This window comes from Barbus barbus (genome assembly GCF_936440315.1).
Source record: "Barbus barbus genome assembly, chromosome: 19".
NCBI lineage: Eukaryota > Metazoa > Chordata > Actinopteri > Cypriniformes > Cyprinidae > Barbus > Barbus barbus.
In genome coordinates this window covers 24,621,392-24,645,174 of record NC_136747.1, presented here as the reverse complement: position 1 = coordinate 24,645,174, position 23,783 = coordinate 24,621,392, and the positions used below count along the sequence as shown (strand labels likewise).

General features: G+C 35.9%; 1 protein-coding gene across 1 annotated transcript in view; it reads left to right on the top strand.

The window, feature by feature from the left end:
• The window catches only part of LOC306884916 (KH domain-containing, RNA-binding, signal transduction-associated protein 3-like), a 140,205-nt gene that overhangs the window by 64,534 nt on the left and 51,888 nt on the right, over positions 1 to 23,783 (top strand). Inside the window, exon 2 of the mRNA XM_079441155.1 lies at positions 12,224 to 12,342. Within this exon, the coding sequence (XP_079297281.1) occupies positions 12,224 to 12,342 (119 nt within the window). The remainder of the gene's footprint in view (positions 1 to 12,223; positions 12,343 to 23,783) is intronic.

Below are 23,783 nucleotides of genomic sequence, written 5' to 3'. Positions count from 1 at the left end.
ACAAAGATAAACCACAAAGTTAACAAAACGATGCACTCCACTGTGCTGAGCAAAAACGCTTCTCTGTTGTCTTTACATGCTATCATAAATTTCCTATTTCCCATTTATGAAGTAGTAATTAGGAGCATGTTGCGTTCTTTTCTGTTAAAAATAACAGTGAAGCTTGGTTTGTGAATGTTGATGTTTAGCCTAAATTATTTTATCGGGAGCACTGCTGCAGTCTTAGGCCCACACCAAATGCTCTCATTGGTTGAGACACGTGATGACACCCATCCCAATCCAGTCCTGATCAACATCCCACCCCTCCTGTGACCCAATGGTTTGTCTTTGTGTATTCAGAGCCAGTGAGCAACAGACTTTCATAATAATAAAAAACTGCGTTAATGTGCGATAAATTAATTGTTGGTGTTAATCGATTAATGCTTTAACCCATTAACTTGTCCAGCCCTAGTTATTAGTGATCTTTATTAATGTCTCTGTAAACCAGATTGTTTCTTCCATGTTAGCAATAAAACATTTAATGAATGGAAGTGTGAGTGGACTTGCATATTAGATGGTATTGGTCTTAACGAGGCCATATTCTATTAAATATACATATATTTTTTTTGTCCTTGAAATCCATTTTTTATGTCAGTCAAATGCGATTTAGTTTTTCATAACCATTTTCCAAGCTCCCTTTAACCTTTAGAATAATTTTTATCTCTAATAATTTTATCTCTACATTACTGGTCAAAAATGTAAAAATAAAAAAAAAAATATATGTTTTTGAAAGAAGTTTGATCAAAAATACAGTAAGACCATGATATTGTGAAATATTACAATTTAAAAGAACATGTTTACAAAATAAATAAATACTTTTATTCAGCAAGGACACATTAAATTGATCAAAAGTCACATTAAATACTTTTATTATGTTAGAAAAGATCACAATTTCCACAAAAAATAAAAATCAGTATAATCTGTTTTCAATATTGATAATAATAAGGACCATTATTAATAGTGGAGCACCAATAATAATTAATAAAAGAGTACCAAATCAGCATATAATAATGATTTTTAAAGAATCATGTGACACTGAGGGCTGGAATAATGATGCTGAAAATTCAGCTTTACATCACCGGAATAAATTACATTTTAAACTATATTCAAGTAGAAAATATATATTTTGAATTGTATTCATGTCACAATAGTACTGTTTTGTTCAAATAAATGCAGATTTTATGAGCATAGCATAGCGTAGCATTGAGCATTATGCTTTCAAAAACATAAAATAATAGTAATTATTCCAAACTTTTTACCACTACTGTATTTGCTAATAATTGTTTGATTTGTGCTTGTGAAAATAATGAAATGAAATCTCATTTGTAAAGTATTAAATTCATACTGTTACCCCAAAATAAGCATTAACACATGTATGTTTAATATAAAAGCCATTTCTTGCAGCAGAAATATCTACATTGTGATATACACTTACCACAATTCAAAATGATTTGTACCATGATGTCCATCCCTATTGCATATTTACTATAAAACACAGCCTTGTCTTATTATTTAGGATGGATTGTATTCATGCAAACCGATTCATGATTTTTTATTAGAAAGCAGCTGCAGAAATATCTAAATTCATAGAAAGTAGATCATCGTACATGCTTGCGAATGAGACCTCCCGCCGCGCCACCCTGTCACCATCTCCCTGTGACTTATCTGCTTTTCATTACAGCTTTGCCTGTAGACAGAATTGTTTAATAATGAAGAAATATATTTTCTCTCTGCCTCGCACTCATTTGCTTTACAATCCGAGCGCATTGTGGGAACGTGGTGTGGTGCGAGAGAGACACCAGAGATTACGACACAAAGAAATGCCCTGAAGATTGCACTGATTTAGTTAAATTTGCATATGGAGAGATGCTGGTGTTTGTCAGGGCCTAGTGAAACCGCATTGAAAGCCGTCGAGAAAGCGAGTGTTTGAGCCTCGGAGGCCACACTCTCTGTCACTCCAGTCTGCAGCTTTAACACATCACATCGCAACATGCTTTTCCCGAGGGGAAAAAAAGAAATGTGTTGGTTGTCATGGAAATCTATAGTCATTTTTCTTTCTTTCTCAGCGTTGAGCGGGTCGCAGTCCAGAGGGAGGGTTGCAGGAATGAGATGTGGGCAGGGTGACATGGGGCGATGACAGCGGGCAGCCGCTGGTATTGATCTGCGATCTGTCACGCCAGCCCACTCTTGAAAAAGCGCTCTAAAATGTTTCACAACATGTATCTTATTTTTCATTTTCTGCTGCTATTCTGTTACGCCGACGCTCCACGGGCCTGGCCGAGAACTGGATTGCGTGCAACCATAAAAACTGAGGAACTGGACACTTCAGAAATATATGGAAATCAATAACTAGCTCAAAAATGTTCTGCATGCTACTTTCAGCCGATAAATATCAACATGACGCTAAGAAAGCTTTTGTCTCTTGGTTTTACACAAACATTTTGCCCTTTTAGAAGTGCCTTCCATGTCAGCCCAGGACTGTAAGCAAAGTTGTGGCTTGAATATGTTACGTTTTGGATGCTGAGATACTGGCATGGTTTGAAACAATTTCTCGCCAAGCTCTGAATGCATGTAAAAAATGTCTGGAGTTACTCACCAGTTGGTTAATTTTGTCTTGCAACATAATGCATTGCTGCAATTTGTGTTCTTCCAGTTTTTGCCTCAAGGGAAAATTTAATCTTGGAATCCTATAGTTTTTTTTTTTTCCTTTGAACAATCCATGTGGCACACATATGTGCAATATTCTCAGCACCGATATGAAAATACTGTATAAGGAACATTATCACTTTGTCTTTGTTTTTTGTGACAGGTTTAGCTTTTCTGAGAGATGTCGGCTGTCTTATCTTGTATGGTGCTGTAGGTGAAAAAATTGCTTGTTTGTCACTATTAAATTGGGGGAAAAAAATGCTAAATAATTGTATTGTGTGTATTGTCAAATTCGGAATTCGTAGGTAAGCTCTTATTAAAATAATAACTGGCTAGTTTTCAGAATGTTAATTAATATGTCTTTATATTTTACCAGGTAATTGTTACAGCTGAAAGTATAATAACTTAGTATGCTCAAGTACTTTCTTGTGATACATCAATTCATGGCTCATTGGAAAAACATTACATTTTTGCATTTATGCAATGTTTTTATCCAAAGCGACTTACAGTACATTTTATTCAAGGTATACATTTCATAAATTGCTCAAATAATTTAGGAAAATTACATTAATGCCCTGCATGAGGAAAGATTAAGTATTTTCACCTTCACACATGGCTTACAACTGCCGTGCTCATAGTGTGAGTCACAATGCAACCGCCAATTCATGAATTTGTATAATTATTTTCTTAGCAGAAAACGGCTTTTATGTTTCAGTTTCTCTCATATGTAAGTTTTTTTGGATAAAAACATCTGTGAAATGAATACATATAATAGTAAGAGCCCATAGTTTGTCTGTTACAAGGTTTAAACCTAAAGCTTTTTGGTTACAAGCCCAGCTCTTTAAACTTCGAGCATCATTACTTTGTGCCAATTGGTAGAAATGGGAATTGAGCCCACACCTCCATTTAGAAAGTAGAAAACTCCTCACTTGAGAAGGTTGAAGAACCTTAGGCCTCTGTTTCGTCTGGTTAAATTCTATAGTACTCTGTGGTTGGTGTCCATTTCAAGAAGCACAAGAGCTTTATTTATGCAACACGGGCTGAATTCAAGAGCTCAATGCTGCAGATTGACACCAAATTCTCTGCACTTTGACATTGTTTGCAGTCACAAAGGTTCACTTTTTTTCTCCTCTTTGGTCGCACACGTGCTGTGTTTGGTTTTCCACAGAGCAGGACTACACAAACAGAAAATGAATGGCAAAGAAAGCGCAGTGAAAAGAGAAGAGTGGAGAAATGTTTTGTACTTGAGAGTGTAATGTTCAACATTTGTCAGCTGTTCTGTCAAGTATGACCAGTATTAGTTTGGATGTTTGACACATCTTTTGTCTCGAGAAGCATGGCTTTGTACTCTAGACCTCTGTAAATGCTTTTGTTGCCGTTTTCTTAAACGCATGTGTTATTTTTTGTGATTGTTTTTTCAAGTTTTTTTCCTGAGTATCCTGAGGTTGTTTTGGGCCTGTGCACAGACCTTTTTAAAAGTGGCAGACTCATTTCCATGTGTTGTATATTATGTAAAAAAAAATATGATATGGTGTCTTTTGGGATAGCATTAAACAGACATTTCTTGTCTTCTTGTCTCTTCATCTTGCCTAAAAGCAGACGCCACATTGTATGGTCTGTTCCTGGATCGCTGATAATTTCCCATCTCTCAGAGCTTCTGTTTGAGATGTTATTGCCAATCTCCTCTTTCTGCCACTTCTTTGTGAGCAGGAAGTGAAATTTGAGGAGTTAATGGAGCATTTTCTGGCTCTCCTCTCCTCTGCTGGAGTCTTATGGGGGAGTCCGCCCTAATCCCACAAATCATGCCAGTTTATGAATTTTAAATTAAAAAGCCCAAATTTCTTTCGATGTACTATTAATTTCAATGTTAATCTGAGATCTTTGGACGGAAATTACATTATCTTGACATGTTAAGGATAAGGAGTCTTGAGTCTCCATGCATCATCTCTAAACAATGAGGGCTGAATTCAATAAACTGCTGCATCACTTTAACTCTTTGTATTTCAATGTAAGCCCCTGTATCTTATTCACGAACCATCCAAAATCTTGTTTGAAGCTGCAGTCCGTAGGTTTTGTCTCTTTGTCGCCATCTCTGTTTGAAAACCTGTAATTGCAGCTTTTTGCGGAATTATCTTCCTTGCGTGGGGGTGTGAGTCGGCACGGCTCCAGCGTGGATGAATCTAATGTTTTGAAGAGTATGTGTGGCAGTCAGTCACCGCACCGGTGTGGATATTTACTGTACCTGTACTTCACAATCACAGATTCTAGCCTACATCTTGGAATATATGACCTAAATAAGAATTTTCACCATATATTGCCATCTGAACAAGTAAGTAACAAGTCTGCCACGTTTGTTCTGACCAACTGAGGAAAAAAGCATTACCATAAGTCACACTACCAATAGTGATTTAATCTAAAGATCGGTTAGCTCATATCACATTAAACCGTGCAAATTCTTATTATTGTTATACTTTATTCTCAAATTATTAATGTTAACAACATCAGCATTGCGTGACTATGAGTATAGTGTGTATTAGCATGTAGATTTCAATTTCTGTACAGTCTAATCTAATTGTCATGCCATTCGAATTTCATATTAAGAAATTCGTTATACCCAAAAAGCAAACTATGCTCCCTTCGAACTGATTTTCTTTAAAATACAAATCTTGTGTAATCCCAGGCTATCTGTAATCATAAGCATATTTAAAACTGGAATTTAATTTAATTTCATTCACATTTGTTTCATAAACACATAATCGTTTCTAGATCACAATCCACCATCAAAATTATACATTTAATTATTCTAGCTGCTGTGAGAAAAGACTATAAACAGTCCACCACCTGCAGGATCATCACATGCGATAGCTTACTAGCCGGGACAACTTCTTTATGTTTACAGACGTGACGTAATGACGCAGTGCCATGCTCGAATGTCCCGCGAAAACCTACCCGTACCACTCAAATAAGAAAAAAGCATGATTATAGGCAATAGTTTTGAACACTGGCTGGTTATGTACTTGATCAAATAATGATTTCGGATCATTTTTAACAAAAGTAAAAAAAGTTTCGGAAGGCAGCTTTAAATGTGTGTAAAATGCTCTGAAATATAGTGCAGTACCACGAGTATTTTTTATTTTTTTTAAGATTTGTTTTTGCCATTTTTTCCATTTAAATGTACATCTCAAAAAATTTGAATATTTTGAAAAAGGTCAATATTTTTTGTCACTCATTTCACAAAGTGAAACCCATATATTATATTGATTATACACATAGAGTGAAATATGTCAAGCCTTTATTTCTTGAAGTTTTGATGATTATGGCTTACAGATAATGAAAACCCAAAATTCAGTGTCTCAGAAAATTAGAATATTACATAAGATCAATAAAAAAAAAAAGATATTTTAAACAGAAATGTCAGGCTTCTGAAAAGTATGTTCATTTCTATGCACTCAATACTTGGCTGGGCCTCCTTTTGCATGAATTACTGCATCAATGTGGCGTGGCATGGAGGTAATCAGCCTGTGGCACTGCTCAAGTGTAATGGAAGCCCAGGTTGCTTTGATAGCGGCCTTCAGGTCATCTGCATTGTTGGGTCTGGTGTCTCTCATCTTTCTCTTGACAAAACCTTATAGATTCTCTATGGGGTTCAGGTCATGCGAGTTTGCTGGCCAATCAAGCACAGTAAAACCATGGTCATTGAACCAGCTTTTGGTACCTTTGGCAGTGTGGACAGGTGCCAAGTCCTGCTGGAAAATGAAATAAGCATCTCCATAAAGCTTGTCAGCAGAAGGAAGCATGAAGTGCTCTAAAATTTCCTGGTAGATGGCTGTGTTGACTGTGGACTTCAGAAAACCCAGTGGACCAACACCAGCAGATGACATGGCAGCCCAAATCATAACTGACTGTGGAAACTTCACACTGGACTTCAAGCAACATGGATTCTGTACCTCTCCACTCTTCCTCCAGACTCTGGGACCTTGATTTCCAAATGAAATGCAAAATTTACTTTCATCTGAAAAGAGGGCTTTGGACCACAGAGCAACAGTCCAGTTCTTTTTCTCTTTAGCCCAGGTAAGACGCTTCTGACGTTGTCTCTGGTTCAGAAGTGGCTTAGTAGCCCTTTTCCTGAAGACGTCTGAGTGTGGTGACTCTTGATGCACTGACTCCAGCTTCAGTCCACTCCTTGTGAAGCTCTCCCAAGTGTTTGAATCAGCTTTGCTTGACCGTATTCTCAAGCTTGCGGTCATCCCTGTTGCTTGTGCACCTTTTCCTACCCAAATTCTTCCTTCCAGTCAACTTTTCATTTAATATGCTTTGATACAGCACTCTGTAAACAGCTACACCTTTCAGTAATGTCTTTGTGGAGGGCGTCAATGTTCGTCTTCTGGATCATTGCCAAGTCAGCAGTCTTCCCCATTATTGTGGTTTCAAAGAACAAGAGATACCCGGAATTTATACTGTAGGGATGGTCATTAATTGAAACTCAAATGTAAATATTCTAATATTTTGAAATACTGATTTTTGACTTTCATGAGCTATAAGCTGTAATTATTAAAATTAAAAAAAAAAAAAAAAAAAACTTTTGAAATGTTTTACTTTACATGTAATGAATCTAAAATATATGAAAGTTTCACTTTTCAAAATAAGTTACAAGAAAAGTAACTTTTTCACAATATTCAATTTTTTTCAGATGTACCTGTATTGTGAGAGGATAGTTTAGAGTTGACAGGAAGCAAATTGGGAGACAGGGGGGGTGGGATTGGGAAAGGTACTCGAGCCCGGATTCGAACTTGGGATGCCCGTAATGCAATGGTGCTGTATGTTGGCACACTACCCACAAGGCTATCGGCACCAACGATTATTTCAATTATGAATTATCAACAGTTTAGTGAATCAGATTCTACAACAATTTTGTTGATTACTAATGATTTTATACACTGTTCAAAGGTTTGGGGTCAGAAAAAAAACCCAATAATTACGTAAGCATCAATAATTTCATTCAGCAAGGATGAATTAAATTATTCCGAAAAATATTTCATAAATTATTTAATTCAGCAAGGATGCATTAAATTGATAAAAATCGGGAGTAAAGACATTGTTATGAATTTTTATTTCAAATAAATACCGTTCTTTTAAACTTTCTTTTTTCACAAAAGATGAAAAATGTATCACAGTTTCTGCAAAAATATTAAGCAGCACAACTGTATTCAACACTGATAATAATAAGAAATGTTTCTGGAGCAGAATATTAGGCTGATTTCTGAAGGATCATGTGACACTGAAGACTGGAGTAATGATGCTGAAAATTCAGCTTTGCATCACAGGAATAAATTATATTTTAAAGTATATTCAAATAGAGAATAGTTATTTTAAATTATAATAATATTTCATAATATTGCTGTTTTTGCTGTATTTTAGTACAAATAAATGTAGCCTAGGAAAGCATAACTTTCTAAAACACAACAATTCTACCGGTAGTGTGTAAATATTTTCATGTGCATGCTTAGACATATTAAAGCATAGAAACTATAAAAAAAAAACAGATTTGCAGAAATCAGTTGAACTTCTTTTAGTTTGATATATGTTTAAAGTGGAGGTTATGGTCTATCCTTGAATAAAAATATAGCTGTTATTGTTGCAGAGCTTAGATTTGTTGGTAGGTCACAATCTTCTGGATGGAGATTCGCCTGCTGGTTATCTAAGGAGGGAAATTTATATTTTTCACAGTATTCTCTTGGGTGCGTTTTGTGCCCCTTGACTACAGGAATAATGATACGAAACAATGAGATGAACCACAGCCCACTGAATCTGCTGTCTCTGTGGACCTGTGAAACGGAGCGGGGAAGGGCTGCAGCGGTTGTTCTCTTCCCAGCTCTCTGAGTAGCTATACGTAGATATTAATTTGATATTTTATAATAAAGTTTGACACACAGATCCCAGATGAGACATGACAACATTCTCTAACTAGGCGACATCAAATCCCCAGCATCGCATACTAACTTAAATAGAAAATGCGGCTCCAAACTAAAATCTCAGCTTTAACCATTAGCTTTTACAGTCTTTTGATTGACAGTAATGTCTCCTAGCAGCCAATATGCAATGCTAGCATGTGTTCTGCAAATGTACAATTATCACGAAAGATTATTTACCGTATTTTACACAACTGTCTCTGCAAATGTTTGCTAGACAGGTTTTATGTTGTATATACAGTTTTATATTTATTCTCAAAAAGATGCCATAGACTGATACTATTCACACATATTCACACACTAGCGATTATCGTATATTTGATTTCACAGATACTATTTAAACTAAACTGAGCTAGACAATGACATCTCTGAATTCAATAATGAAATGCCTTAAACTGAAAATTGAGTGTTTAATCTTATTATTATACATTACTGACACTCTATGCTCCAATTTGATACGGTTAAGTGCTTTGACACAATCTGTATTGTTAAAAACGCTATATAAATAAAGGTGACTTGACATATTTATAGTAATACAAAAAAAAATAAAGTAGTTCATTGTCATATTTATCTGATTTAAGTAAGTCATGCCATTTAAATATGTAATAATCATAATGTATGGTTTATATGATGGGTCTCAGTCTAGACAGAATTGGTTTATTTTTGATGACTCTTCATAACTCTTTAAATAGAAGTGCTTTCCTGATTAGTTGAGGGAATGTGGGATGTTTAATTTTGCATAAACTGTCCTCACCAAAGCACAAATAATGGAAAAGAGAGTTGAATATCGAAGTGCAATAAGCATCACAAGATGACAGATTGTGGAAAAGAACATTAAAAGTGATTTTCATATTTAAACTGTTTTGAAGTGCTCTCAATATCATTAAGAGTTAAAGACTAGGGTTTACTGGGATAAGTTTCGGGAATGTTTGTTAAGAAGTTACGAACTGCTAAAACCAGTGGCCAGTTGCATAAAATGCTTAAAAGTTAGTCATCTTTTTTTTTTCTTTGAGGTTGCATAAAAACAATTGGTCTTTGAATCCAAAAAAATAGACTCGACTGGCTGCAACTTCCTGTTGAAGGCAAACGGAGTGCAGTAGTCCAGTAAAAATGACATTCATTTTCTCTACAGTGGCATGCGAAAGTTTGGGAACCCCTTGCAGAATCTGTGAAAATGTGGATAATTTTACCAAAATAAGAGAGATCATACAAAATGCATGTTATTTTTTATTTAGTACTGTCCTGAGTAAGATATTTTCCATAAAAGATGTTTACATATAGTCCACAAGACAAAAAAATAGCTGAAATTATTAAAATAACCACATTCAAAAGTTTGGGAACCCTTGGTTCTTAATACAGTGTGTGGTTACCTAGATGATCTACGACTGTTTTTTTGTTTTGTGATGGTTGTTCATGAGTCCCTTGTTTGTTCTGAACAGTTAAACTGAGCACTGTTCTTCAGAAAAATCCTCCAGGTCCTGCAGATTCTTCAGTTTTCCAGCATCTTTTGCATATTTTAACCCTTTCCAGCAGTAACTGTATGATTTTGAGATCCACCTTTTCACACTGAGGATGATTGAGGGACTCAAACACAGCAATTAAAAAAGGTTCAAACATTCACTGATGTTCCTGAAGGAAACACGATGCATTAAGAGCCGGGGGGTGAAAACTTTTGAACAGGATGAAGATGTCCAAATTTTTCTTATTTTGTTGAAATATCATATTTTTCCATTTAGTACTGCCCTTCTGACGCGACAGAAGATACATGCATGTTTCCTGGAAGACAAATGAAGTACAATTTACCTTGATCTTCAAATTCAAAAAGTTTTCACCCCCGGCTCTTAATGCATCGTGTTTCCTTCAGGAACATCAGTGAATGTTTGAACCTTTTTTAATTGTTGTGTTTGAGTCCCTCAATCGTCCTCAAAATTATCCACATTTTCACAGATTCTGCAAGGGGTTCCCAAACTTTCGATCCCCACTGTATAGTGGAATGCATTTTGAACAATAACTCTAAAGATCTGCTGTGAGCGGTTGTTAATTGATGGCATATGCATTACAGCAGCATTATCTCATCATATTTTTTTAAATATTCATTCATGACAGCAGAATTGATGATGTAAACCTACATTTCCCATGACTCAAAGGAATCTTCATTAATCAGAGGCTCCCAGCTCCCATGAAGCACTGCGAATGCATATTTTACAGTTAACATCAAATTGTTTCTATATACATAATCAACATCTTTCAATGAAAAGTTTTATATTTCTCCGTCACTTTTAATTTGATTATGTGCTCCACAATTATTTCATGGGATTGCTGTTCTGTCCCTTATTAAACCATTAAAGGGATAGTTCACCCAAAAATTACTCACCCTCATGTCGATCCAAACCTGTAAGATCTTCCTTCAACTTCGGAACACAAAATTGACCGAATTTTCATTTTTTGGATGAACTATCCATTTTAGTACATAATCTTGTACATTTGTGTGCGATTTTCAAACACTTTTTTTGTGATGATTCACTTTGTTGCTAGTTAGTTTGATTCATGGCTTATAACTCTTAAAAAAAATACTTTTTACAAAATACCAATGAGGAAAATGAAAAAGTAGACAGTGGGCACTATTGCATTCTTTAGATTATCTATTAATTAGGTCTTGTTACGTAAACTAATTAATGTTCAGAAGCCAAGTTTTAGCTATAAAAGAACTGGCTTATTACAATGGGATGTCAATTCAATTCAAATGCCAACCTGAGAAGACCTGCTTGACGTTTGCTTAAATATCTTTTGTATAGCCCTTTACTTTTTTGATGAATATTTGAGAGCACACAAATCTAACTCAAATCAATACATTCTGATCTGGAAATTGGGTCTGTTTTAGAGAATTTTCTCTGAAACGGTACTAAATTCAATATGAAGTTGTTTAAAAATAGAACATGCAAAATCATTTTAACAGTTGTCTGGCTACATTTGTGTGGATAAGATCAATCTTGCATTTGATTGATCCATTTAATCACTGTACTGTCCAGTTCATGTGGATGTTTAATGTGTGATGGACATTTCAAATTCCCCATCTTCTTGCCAGTGCTTCTGAAACGACCTTTTCCATATTGTTTTCTGCTAAGTACATCAATGAGTTGCAAACCCACTCCGTCCCAATAATGCAATGTATCACGAGTACCGACACTCATACAAGAACTCATTAATGTGACTAATATCCCAGCACCCCACTGTGTCCCACAACAACAAAGACTTCTGTGCGTGTTCGAAGAGCTCATTTAAACGCTTTAATGTCTAATCAGACAACGCTTGCCTCACCAACAGAAATATCCACCAATCACAGAGAAATGTCTATTAGATATGATTATAAGCTCATCCAATTGAATTACAGCGTGGCCAATGGAAGCTATTTCACAGTCCACTGATCAGTCAAAATATGCTTGGTACAAATGGCATCGGGCAAATGGCAGGACTGTTATCTGAGCTTATCTGAACCTGAGATTCACACGGATAAACCTTTATTCTACCTAGATAATGATTTGACGAACTCTTCCTGTCTCTCTTAACAGAAATAGAAAAGGTTCAGAAAGACGAAGACAAAGAGGATGAGAAGTTCATCGATGTGGTCATCAACAAGAACATGAAACTGGGACAGAAGGTTTTGATCCCTGTAAAACAGTTTCCCAAAGTAAGTACAGTAAAGCAGTTTTTGTCAGTGTATAATATGATACAGTAGTTACACCCAACTAGAACAGAAGAGATTTGGAGAAATGTAGCATTACATCACTTGCTTGCCAATGGATGCTCTGCAGTGAATGGGTGCCGTCAGAATGAGAGTCCAAACAGCTGATAAAAACATCACAAGTAATCCACACCACTCCAGTCCATCAATTAACATCTTATGATCCATTGGTGAACAAGTGATGCAATGCTAAATTGTTTCTTTTCATCTTGCCTCTGTATAAGTAAGGAATAATTGACGATGGGCCATTGCATAATTTTTCTAATAATTCAATGGACTGAAGGCATTCAAGACATTCGTCCAGTTTTTCGACTTAAATCGATATTGTGAGGATTATTTCTTCCGCATCACCTCCATCGCCTCCCTTGCTACTTCCAAAATATCATTTTAAACCATAACGGAGGTTTGACCCATTGAAAGTAGACTAATGCAGATGCGGTTAATAATCTCTTGATTTAATAGTTTTAAATTTCATTTTGTTAAAAAAATTGTGAATCGAATCGAGTTGAGTGAATCGTTACATCCCTAATGAAATTGATTGATCATAATTATTTATAAATATCCATTGATGATTTGTCAGTGTTATAGTGTAGAATAATTAGATGCTGTAAATTCAATGACAGAAATTCTTAACGTCAAGCATGTCTTCACAGCTGATAACCTTTGCGTCCTTCATTTATTTAACATGTTATCACCCGACTCCACACACCACCACTTCACAATACATACAGACCACAGTCATTTATAAGGATGAAAAGCACTTCACAGCACAGCTAGATGTTAATATGAACACGAGTTTGATATTGAAGCATGCACAGGGTGATTTCAGAAAATGGTCCTAATTTCCATATTGTTGCTGTTGAGTGTGTTATTTGATGATTTTTGCTCCCTTTGCAGAAGTAGAGGTGAGTGTGACCTTGATGGCAGACAATCACATTATCATACCACTGAGCATGTGTGAGTGTGTGTTCATGTGACATGCATATATTCCCGCTGTTTACCCAAAGGACTCACACGCGAGGAACAATTCTTTCTGTACCTCATTTAGTCTGTGCTTTTCGTAGTTCTCCCTATGTAATTTAATGGGCTTGTTTGTTCGCGTGGTTTTTAATTCACATCGTTCCATTCTGGGAGGGTGAAAGAGCGACAAACAGCAGGAGAAAAGAGAGAAACCGAGAAATTTAAGCAGCAGGTGTAGATGAAAGAAAAAAAGCTTTTTAAGGCCGTGAAAGGTTTTAGATAGATGATAATTAGAACAGCGTGTTTATGTGATTGTTTGAGGAGGTGTTTCATTGATGAAAGAGATGAGTAAATGAACAGGATAATAGCATGTGCTCATGTTTTTTGTCTATCATAATTCCATTTCCATTCACTTTCTGTACTATACTGAGCTACTGATATTTTCTGTATAAGAAATAAATAAAATATGCATCTTAGTTTGGAATATTTATGATTTATTAATATTTTTCTCTTATGCTCTCCAAGGCTGCATTTGTTTGATTAAAAAGGCTGTAAAAAGTGTAAAAATGAACAAAACGGTAACACTTTACAATAAGGTTCATTATTTAACAGTAGTTAACAACATTAGTTTACATGAACTAAGAATGAACAATACTACCATAGCATTTATTAATCTTAGTTAATGCTATTTTCAGCATTTACTAATGCATTATTAAATTCACAAGTTGTGTTTGTTAACATTAGATAATGCACTGTGAGCTAACATGAACTAACAATGAATGATTATTGTATTACTCAGTTAACAAAGTTGAATAAATACTGTAATAAATGCATTGTTCATTGTTTGTTCATGTTAGTTAATACATTAACTAATGTTAAAAAATGACACCTTAAAAATGTTACCATTAGTGAAGTGACATACTGCCAAGTATGGTGACCCATACTCGGAATTTGTGCTCTGCATTTAACCCATCCAACGTGCACACACACAGCAGTGAACACACACACACTGTGAACACACACCCGGAGCAGTGGGCAGCCATTTATGCTGCGGCGCCCGGGGAGCAGTTGGGGGTTCGGTGCCTTGCTCAAGGGCACCTCAGTCGTGGTATTGAGGGTGGAGAGAGCGCTGGACATTCACTCCCCCCACCTACAATCCCTGCCGGCCCGAGACTCGAACCCGCAACCTATGGATTACGAGTCCGACTCTCTAACCATTAGGCCACAACTTCATTGGAATACTTGAACACTTGAAATCATTGGAACACTTTTAAAAGTGTTACCATTAAAACAACCATTATCTATTTGAATGTGTTGTCAAATGTAATTTATTCCTGTGATGCAAAGCTGAATTTCCAGCATCATTACTCCAGTGTTCACTGTCATATGATCAGTTATTATTGGTATATAATATTATTATTATACTCAGTTATAAATAATAGTTCTTTTTATCAATGATGATACAGTTTTTTGCTGCTTTGTATTTTTTATATTATTATTTTAATCTCTGATGAATAGAAAGTTTAAAACAACAGCACTTATTTGAAATAGAAATCTTGTGTAACTATAAATGTCTTAAATGTCACTTTGGTTCAAAGTAATGCATCCTTGCTAGATAAAAGTATTAGTTTCCTTATTTTTTATTTTACTCATCCCACATTTTTGAATGGTAGTGTGTCACAGTTTTCAGAAAAATATGAAACAGCAAAAACTATTCATATTTTTTATTACATTGATAATATTAAGAATTAATTTTGGTACCAATAATAATTGATAAAAATTAAGACTGGACTAATGTCCGCTGAAAGTTAAGCTTTGACATCAAAGTAATAAATTACATTTGACATTTTATTGAAAATAGAAAACACCTATTTTAAATTGGAAAAATATTTCACAATATTCCTTTTTTTTTTACTGTGTTTTTGATCAAATAAATGCAGCCTCGGAGAACATAAGACAGTAGATAGAAAAAACTTAGTAGTACATGTATATGTATAGTGTGGGGGTGGGGGTTATTTGATCCCCTGCTGATTTTGTACATTTGCCCACTGACAAATAAATGATCAGTCTATATTTTTAATGCTACGTTTATTTGAACAGTGAGAGACAGAATAACAACAACAACAACAACAACAAATCCAGAAAAACGCATTTCAGGAAAGTTATAAATGTTATAAATACATTTTAATGAGTGAAATAAGTATTTGACCACTTCGCAAAACATGACTTAGTACTGTTGGCAATCACAGAGTTCAGACGTTTCTTGTAGTTGGCCACCAGGTTTGCACACATCTCCTCTTTGCAGATCCTCTACAAGTCATTAAGGTTTCGAGGCTGACGTTTGGCAACTCGAACTTTCAGCTCCCTCCACAGATTTTCTATGGGATTAAGGTCTGGAGACTGGCTAGGCTACTCCAGGACCTTAATGTGCTTCTTCTTGAGCCACTCCTTTGTTGCCTTGGCCGTGTGTTTTGGGTCATTGTCATGCTGGAATACCCATCCACGACCCATTTTCAATGCCCTGGCCCTGACGGTACATGACCCCATCCATCTTCCCTTTGATGTGGTCCAGTTGTCTTGTCACCTTAGCAGAAAAACACCCCCAAAGCATAATGTTTCCACCTCCATGTTTGATGGTGGGGATGGTGTTGTTGGGGTCATAGGCAGCATTACTCCTCCTCCAAACACGCCGAGTTGAGTTGATGCCAAAGAGCTGGATTTTGGTCTCATCTGACCACAATTTTTTTCGCTCAGTTCTCCTCTGAATCATTGGCAAACTTCAGACGGGTCTGTACATGTGCTTTCTTGAGCAGAGGGACCTTGCGGGCGCTGCAGGATTTCAGTCCTTCATGGTGTAGTGTGTTACCAATTGTTTTCTTGGTGACTATGGTCCCAGCTGACTTGAGATCATTGACAAGATCCTCCTTTGTAGTTCTGGGCTGATTCCCCACAGTTCTCATGATCATTATAACTCCACGAGGTGAGATCTTGCATGGAGCCCCAGACCGAGGGAGATTGACAGTTATTTTTTGTTTCTTCCATTTGCGAATAATCACACCAACTGTTGTCACTTTCTCACCAAGCTGCTTAGCGATGGTCTTGTAGCCCATTCCAGCCTTGTGTAGGTCTACAGTCTTGTCCCTGACATCCATGGACAGCTCTTTGGTCTTGGCCATGGTGGAGAGTTTGGAATCTGATTGATTGATTGCTTCTGTTGTCTTTTATACAGGTAACAAGCTGAGATCTCAGCTTGTTACCTGTATAAAAGAAAATATATATATATATATATTTGAAAGGACCAATTTTTGTCCCATTAATGTAGCTTACTTGAAGTTTTACTATACAGTGGTAGCATATAAAACCGATTATAATAAATGAATTGGCCTCTTCAGAGATGAACAATTCATGCTCCTGCCATGAGGACAGTTGACAGCCTCATACATTTGTGCACACATACACACTTCTGTGCACCTATATATGATGTATATAAGTATTCGAGTAGCTGTGTATGTGCACACATGCATTCAGAGAGTGATAATGTGTGTGTGAGCTATTTTCTGAAGAGGGTTTGTAAATGGGCTCTGGGATCCCATAGGGAGTGTGCTGTGAAGGGTAAATCATCTCTCACACACACAGATACACACTCTACTCTCATTTTTTACCCATACTATAGGTCTGGTACCTAATCTGAGACCAAAAAGACTCAGAATTCCACCGGGATTGAATTTGCAATTAATTGAAAAATATATTATTATTATAGGTTTTCATATTTAATTTTCAATTTGCATGAATGTAACTCATTTTGCTCATGCATGCACCAACAGACTGCAGTAGTCTGAATCAGAGCTCAAATGACCGTTCACAAAACCCTCCCACCCTTAGTTACTGTTGCCATGACCGACAAACAATGCCGCTCTCACACTACAAATCATGTTCTTACACAAAAATACATCACAGAGCAAAGAGGAAACTGACAACACACCGACAGACAAGACAGTGCAAGATACTTCTGACATGAAACAAGGTGTCAGGACCCTCAGTCATTTTTAAAGAAATTCAAGCATAAATACCGTTTTGTGGCTCTTCAATGTGTTGATCACTGTATTGCCTCTGTTCATATTTTTTATATTTACTTAAAGCACGAAATTAACATGAATCAACATCAGAAAGTGTTTTATTTCAACCGCAGAACACACCATTTTTCAAGTTTAAGTCCACCAAAGTTGTCTACTCTCCTGACAGATTTGTGGTTAAAGCTAGAAGGATACAGCTGCAGTTACTGGAGATGTGCATTTACATATTTTCAGAGCCAACCATATAACGTGAAACCTATAAAAATGGTTTTAAAAAAGTACATAGCGCCATAGTTTCATCACTTTAGAGAGTCGCAGTGACCGTCTTTTTGCAGTAAAGGACCTGTCATAGTTTGATGAGTGGGAAGATGACATGAAGCGATGCGGTTAACCTGCATTGAAAACAGATGAGCGCACATGTGCATATAAAGCTCCCATTCGGGGTGAAGTTCACGGGATTTTGTCCACAGAATGATAAAAGCACACGTTTTAACATATTATTTTATTATTTAACACTCAGTATTTAACTTAAGCACTGCGAGCCAAGCAAACGGCGCTGGACATGACAGATTTTCTGGTACGCTAAACAAGTACTTTAAAGGAATACCTTAGCTTATGTTCTGCAGCACAGCTTAACCCTCCGTACATTTTAATATTTAGTTATATTGAAAAAGTTTCAATTCAGTCATTCTTTTTTACCCCGTTTTTTGCGTGTCTTGGTCTGCTTAATTAATTAATTTATTTAAGGAAATATAAGTGGTTCTTACAAGTGCAAAACTCCAAGTGCAAACATTTTGGGTGGTTGCCAGGGTGTTACTATGTGGTTCAGCCAGGCCAGGTCGAAACAGGCCACCTTCAAGTGTAAATTTATCAATGCCCTATAAAAGTGGGGATTTGGACAATATTGGCATGAATCCTTTTTAATTTGTGATAATTTTGCACTGATAAGGGACAACACAAACAACAAAAACATATTTTATTACATAAACATTTTATACTTAGAAAAAACTAAAATTTTCGATTGATCAAAATATCCACCATTAGCAGCTATTACAGCTTTGCATGATCTGGGCATCTGAGCTGTCAGTTTATTCAAACATTGACTTGATATATTACTCCAAGCCTCCTGAAGGATTCCCCAAAGATGATTCACACTGGTTGGACACTTCTTACGTCCAGTTCCTCCCATAGTAGCTCAGTTGGGTTGAGGTTGGGTGATTGGGGAGGCCATTCCATGACAGACATGATGCCAGCTGACTGTTTCCTCTCCAAATAGGATTTGCACAGCTTGGAAGTGTGCTTGGGGTCATTTATAAGGATTATGCTGATATCGTCGAAAACCACACTTTGACAGGGGTGTTTCCAAACTTTTGGAGGGCAGTGTAACTTCATCTTATTTAAATCACTAACCTTAAACCAGTAAGGATACTTATTGATTTGATTTGATTTGACTTGATAGGGTGTTGCTAGGTGGTCCAACCACTAGTCAAACCAGCTCACTTTCAACTTTGAAATGTCTGTTGATTTTCAAGACTTGTTCAAATCAGTAAACCTAAATGAATGATTATTTTCTTTTCTTTTTCCAATTCAATTTAATTTAGTTTAGGGTTCCGGTTGGGTTTGGTCTCACTGGTTGTGTCAGGTCACAGGTTTTGTTAACCACTACACTGTAAATATTACTCAAACCCAAATGTCAGCTTGTGTTATTAAACACAGTTCTAGCTTTACTCCTGACTCCAGCACCCACAGGAGCCCCCAGTTGTTTGTGTTTGTGGATCATGGAGCATGTTGGCTCTGTGGTTTGTTAGAGCTGGACCTTATAATGACATTATTATCTATTCAGTATGAAATTTGTCAGAGTGCAGTGAGTTGAATGATCTAGTTGGAGGATGCGTTTGTGCGCTGCAGTGTTGTGAATGTAATTGTCTTCTGTTCCGGAGTCTCTGGCTTTAACTGGATGATCAGCAGATTGCTTTAACCACAGACTCTGGCCAATTGCCTGCCAAACTCTTCCCACTGTCCATCATGGGCACAGAAGCGGTTTGCTGCTCTAGATCATGAGTAATAATCAGTAAGCTCTGTGGTGGTAACATAATTCCATATGGTATTGGATGGTAACACTATGGTACTTTAAAATACAGTATGTGCTTGAATTAGTTTACCATGGTCTTTATATGGTGCTACCATGATATAGGTCCAAAATAACATGTAAGTGCAATGGTTCAGTACATATACAGTACCATGGAGAAACTATGGTATTCTCTGAAGTACCTTTGGTGCCATAAGATGGTGTGTGAATATAATTACTCTTACAAAAAAGTACCATGGCAGTAACATAAAAACAACGGTATCAAGCGCTATTACTGTGGTACTTTAAAATTTACCATGGTACTGTTATCCATGTGCCATGTAGGTTTTTATATGGAATTATCATGGTAAATGTCCAAAATACCATTTGTTTTGTAAGTGTAATTATTTAGTACTTTTACCAAAAAGTACCATGGTACTATCAAGGTTTTAAACATTTACCATGGTAAAACTATGCTAGTCTTTAAAGTACCTTATAGCACAATCTAAATGCCATGGTTTGTGAATATAATAACCTTACAAAAAGTGATGTGATAACATACATACCATGGTATCTGATGCCAATATTGACACTGAAATTCATGTACAATGGTTCTTATATGGTGCTACCATGGTACTACCGTGGGACATGTCTAAAATACCATGGTACCTCGTCCAAAACACATGGTAGTACCATACGTTTTAAAGTGTAATCGGTCAGTACATTTACCATGGTTTTTAAACATGTACCATGGTAAAATCATAGTGGTGGTAACATAATACCATGGTATTAGAGGTTATTACTGTGGTACTAAAAAATGCTGTGGTACTAAAATGCATGTACTGTTTTTTTTTTTTAAATATATATATGGTACTACCATGGTATGTCCAAAATGCCAAGGTCCACAACTTGTGGTAGTACCATACTTTTTGTACATGTAATCTTTTCACCACATTTACAAGGTACTTCCTATTATTGGAAGTACCTTGGAGTACCATATTAATACCATAATATGAGACTATCACAGAAGTATTGTGTAAAATAATACCATGGTATGAAATGGTAATACTGTGGTCAATGTTCCCTCTAATTTTTATTTATAAAATAAATTTTATTTCTAAAAATTAATAAATAAAATTATATTTTATTTATAATTTTTATTTTTTTCTTGCTGAGCAAAACATTTCTCTATTGGACGGACATTTCAGCCACCTGAGCAAAAACATACTTTATACCAGACCTGTACAGCGTACACACAAAAACTTTTAACTTTAATGTGGTATTTATATTTGATTTGACCCTTGATGTAACTAAATGATTTTAGGTTACCTGAGAAATTTTTTTTACTGTACAATACACTGCTGTTCAAAAGTTTGGGATCAGTACATTTTTTAAAGAAGTTTCTTATGCTCATCAAGGCTGTAACTAATTGATTAAAAAATACTGAATATTATTTCACAAAATAATATTGTGAAATATTATTATAATTTAAAATAAATGTTTTCTATTTCAGTATACTTTATAGTACAAAAGCATAAGAGTTCACAATATTACTGTTTTTTTTCTCTGTATTTTGATCAAATAAATACAGCCTTTATGAGCATAACAACAAGGTCAATTATTTATTAGGTTTATAATATAGGCCTAACATAATATAATATAATATCAAAACAATGAAGCATTTAAACTGATAGAGGAGAATAGAAAACATACTGAAGCATTTCAACTGAGATCTGTAAGTTAAATTTATATATATATATATATATACTGTATATATATATATATATATATATATATATATATATATATATATATATAAAAAGTGAACGTGAATTCTTATATCTAAACATCCCTATGAAGTACAGTTTGCACAATACACCTGTAAATGTTTTGTTTGAAAAATGTTTCTTTAGTTTTGTTACCGTTCTGTGCCCATCATCCGCTATTTCCAGCACTTAATCAAGCCACTCTGCTTTAATACATGAGGACGTTTTATTTCACGTGTCATTGCTTTTGCGTTGGCTCTCGATTTGAGATATTTCATCTGCAACTATTTAAGTATTTGGTTTCAACAGCGACTCATTTGGCGCACATCATTCTCTTTCTATGAAACCTGTAAACTGCATTCACCGGTTCTAAATCTATAGCGGCACCAGCTCTATAGCGGTTTACCCGAGCATTGCAATTCTTTCTTTTTTACTAAAATACAATCAAGTGGCTTTCTCAACTCATTTTTGCGTGTGTGCGGCACATTATTTCTCTGCCGCGCGCGTGCAGCTTAGAGGGAACTTTGACTGTGGTACTTGTTTTACCATGGTATCATTGGAAGTACCTTGTACTATATTAATACCATGATATGTGACTATAATTACCCTTACAAAAAGTACTTTGGTAGTTACATACTTCAATGGCATCAGATGCTGTTATACTTTTTATACAGTATATCATTGTTATGTATGGTTTTATCATGTACACCATATTAACATGTAATACCATGGTAGTACCATATGTTTTGCAATAATTCAATGCATTATCAAAAAGTAGCATGGTATTACTGTGGTAATACCATAGAAATACCATGATATGTGAACATGATTTCCTTAAAAAGTACTGCGGCAGTAACAGACTGCAACACCATGAAATGCTAATACTGTAATACTATGAAATTTACCATGGTACTGAAATTCACATACCATGATTTTTCTATGGTACTACTAGGGCACATGTCCAAAATATGATTGGAGTACCATATTAACGTCTTTCGGATGAGACGTTAAACCGAGGTCCTGACTCTCTGTGGTCATTAAAAATCCCAGGATGTCTTTCGAAAAGAGTAGAGGTGTGACCTCGGCATCCTGGCCAAATTTCCCCATTGGTCTCTGACCATCATGGCCTCCTAATCATCCCCTTACACTGATTGGCTTCATCACTCTGTCTCCTCTCCACCAGTAAGCTGGAGTGTGGGGGGCGTTCTGGCGCATTATGGCTGCCGTCGCATCATCCAGGTGGATGCTGCACACTGGTGGTGGACGAGGAGACACCACCCCTCACAATGTAGAGCGCTTTGAGTGCTTAGAAAAGCAGAAAAGCGCTATATAAATGTAATGAATTATTATTATTATTATATGTTTTGTAAATGTAGTCAGTGCATTTATCAAAAGGTACTATTGTGCTACAATGGTTTTTGGATATGTACCATGGTAAAACCATGGCATTTTTGGAAGCACCTTGGAGTGCTTCTCCAATTCTGTTCAAATTCACACAAGAAACCTCTGCATCATTCAGTGTTGGGCGTTTGCTGTTGACTTCAGGTTTGTCACAGCGATGGGTTTTAGGACAACTGTTGAGAAAAAAATATGGGGACGTCAGGTCTTGTAAATGAAACTTCATCTCAGAGCTAAAAGGAATGTCAGGGTACATGAGCCCTCAGCATTAGAGCCATAATGATCGGCCACTTCAAATAAAGCAATTATCAGCAGCGGAGCGAGAGTGCCAGTGCAATGTCATACGGCGCGGCTATTCATGTTGCAGATTGCCTTTGACAGCTCTGATGACTATAGACACTAATGCGTTGTTTAGAGCTTCAGAGAGCTACTGGAGGAAGACAAATTCAATTTGTCCAGTCTGACAGGTGGATATAGAAAAGGAGAGAGAGAGCTTGAAGGGTGAGTGTGATGAATCTGATTGGAACAGTTTTACTCCAGACGTCACCTCTAGCCTCATTTATGGGACACATGTTTACAAGACAGGGACACTTTCTTGGCTAATCTCATTTTGTGAGGACTTGGTAGCTGGTCAATGAGAATCAAGAACTATTTTATATTAGAGAGTAATGGATATGTATTTTAAATGTTTATTAAAGGTGAGACGTGTCATTTTTTTGGTGCTAGTGTTGGATTTTCCATTGGGATTTTTTTTCAACCCGTTTTTCCAAACTGTCTGCCATTGGTCAGTCAAATATCCCAAACTCACGCAATTGGGTGAGCTACAATGTAGGGTTGGTGAGGATGGTTAAACAAATCTTTTGATAATGCCAATGTTTTGATAGTGACATATTTATTACCAGTGTTATTTTAGTAGAATTTAGATACTATTATAGTTTTTTTTTAAACATGTATTGAATTAGTTCAATTTAAATTTTTGTTAAAAGTTTATTCATTTAAATTAGTTTTTGCCTTTTTTAAATATGACTATTTTTTTTATTAATTTTGTTACAGTTTTAGTTTTTGTTATTTAGGTATAAAAACAAGTTTAAGATTTTTTATGTTATATTTAAGTTTAGCTAA